General features: G+C 48.4%; 1 protein-coding gene across 1 annotated transcript; it reads right to left on the bottom strand.

Moving 5' to 3' along the window:
* Window positions 1-403: 403 nt before the first annotated feature.
* Window positions 404-1420, bottom strand: LOC101568829 (glyceraldehyde-3-phosphate dehydrogenase-like; the record flags this gene model as incomplete). The annotated part of the gene is made up of 2 exons (XM_023708040.1): window positions 404-799; window positions 900-1420. Coding segments are annotated over 2 exons (917 nt in total), but the record flags the coding sequence as incomplete, so codon positions are not given.
* Window positions 1421-2162: the final 742 nt, after the last annotated feature.

Raw genomic sequence — 2162 nt, forward strand, 5'->3', positions numbered from 1 at the left:
TATTTATTTATTTATGTTATTTAAAATCTCAATTTATAAATGTGTTGTAAATAAATAAGAAATAAAGGACAGATTTTTCTTAGAAAAATAAAAATTGTTAAGGATTGTTTTTGAAACTGTTTCATTGCTATTTTATCTTTTATTCTCATTAAAATGAATAAAAAATTTAAAAAAGAAAATGGTTAAGGAATTTGCAATTATTATTATATTTTTGGGTACAGTGAGCTTTATTGATGGTGTACAATGGCAGTGAGCCAGGGGACCTGAGGCCCCTCCCCTTCTAGGGGCCATGGAATGGCAGCTGTGAGAGGAAGATTCTGTGTTGGGGCTGAGTAGGGCAGTGACTTCTACAGCCTGGCCTCTCCAATCCTTTGGTCTCACTGGGCTGTGGTGTGGGGGCCAGTTACTCCTTGGAAGCCATATGGACCATGAGGTCTACCACCCTGTTGCTGTACCTGAACTCACTGTCATACCAGAAAATGAGCTTGACAAAGTGGTCATTCAGGGTGATTCCACCCCCAGCATCAAAGATGGAAGAATGGGTGTCACTGTGGAAGTCACAAGACACAACCTGGTCCTCAGTGTAGCCCAGAATGCCTTTGAGGGGACTATCTGATGCCTGCTTTACCACCTTCTTGGTGTTGTTGTAGTTAGCTGCTTTCTGCAAGCAGTAGGTCAGATCCACCACTGACAAGTTGGGAGTGGGCATACTGAAGGCCATGCCTGTGAGCTTCCCACTCAGCTCTGGGATGACCTTGCCCACTGCCTTCGCAGTGCCAGTGGATGCAGGGATGATGTTCTGGGAAGCCCCGTGGCCATTATGACACAGCTTCCCAGAGGGGCTGCTCAGTCTTCTGGGTGGCAGTGATGGTGTGGACTTTGGTCATGAGTCCCTCCACAATGCTGAAGTTGTCATGGATGACCTTGGACAGCGGGGCTAAGTAGTTTGTGGTACAGGAAGCATTGCTGACAATCTTGAGGGAGTTGTTATAATTTTTGGGATTTACACCCTTCACAAACGGGGTATTGGTGGAAGGGGCAGAGATGATGACCCTTTTGGCACCACCCTTCAAGTGAGCCCCAGACTTCTTCTTGGTGGTGAAGACACCAGTGGGCTCCACCATGTAGTCAGCGCCAGCATCATTCCACTTGATGTTGGTGGAATCTTGCAATTTGAAGATGGTAATGGCCTTTCCATTGATGTCGAGCTTCCCGTTCTCAGCCTTGACAGTGCTATGAAACTTGTAGTGGGTGGAATCATACTGGAACACGAAGACCATGTAGTTTAGGTCAATAAAATGGTCATGGATGGCCACAACATTCACTTTGCCAGGGTTAAAAACAGCCCTGGTGACCAGGAGTCCAATATGACCAACTCCATTCACTCTGACCTTCACCCTTTTGTCTGGATAGCTGCTGGCTGCACAGGAAGAAAGGTTATTGGAAGATGTGCAGAAGTAGAGAGCCTAAAATTATTGTTCCATCAAGAATTTATAGCTAGCCCAGGTCCGGTGAGTGTGTGGGAGAGCTTCCTGTTACCTGCGCCAGCGGAACCAGTCCCAGCCCAGATGCAGAGTGGGCCGGACCCTCTCCCACCCACTTGGGCTGCCCTGCACCACTCCGCAGCACCTCCCCCACCCCATCCACCGAGTAGGAATTTCTGCCGCGTTTCGGAAACACCCAGACCCAGTCCTAGCCCAGGTCCGGTGAGTGTGTGGGAGAGCTTCCTCTTCCCCCTACTTCAACTTGCCCCCGCCAGGCACAGCTCAGGCCTGGCATACACACATGGGTTGTAACCCTGGAGCTGCAATCCCTGCAGAGAGTGTAGAGGATAGATCCACCCAGCTAGTCCAGGAGCAGAACATGTTGCCACAGGGGCACAACAGGTTCACCTTCAAGGGCAGCAGCGGGAAGGAGCTGAGCACAGCAGCCAGACCCAAGCCAGACACAGGTGGATAAGTCTAAACTTTGTAGAGCTGCACCAGAACTTCAGTACGTGTGAAGGTTATGATTACAGCAAAGATCTGCAAGAAAGGAGAGAAGACAGTGCTACACAAAATGATGAGAAGGAACAAAATGCAACCTCAGAACCCAAGCCCACCTGTAACAAGTGCAGAGAACACTAACACAGAAAAAATTGGAAATCACACAGCTGAAAGCAA

The sequence above is a fragment of the Octodon degus genome, unplaced genomic scaffold (genome assembly GCF_000260255.1).
Source record: "Octodon degus isolate 3935 unplaced genomic scaffold, OctDeg1.0 scaffold00323, whole genome shotgun sequence".
NCBI classification, from domain to species: Eukaryota; Metazoa; Chordata; class Mammalia; order Rodentia; family Octodontidae; genus Octodon; species Octodon degus.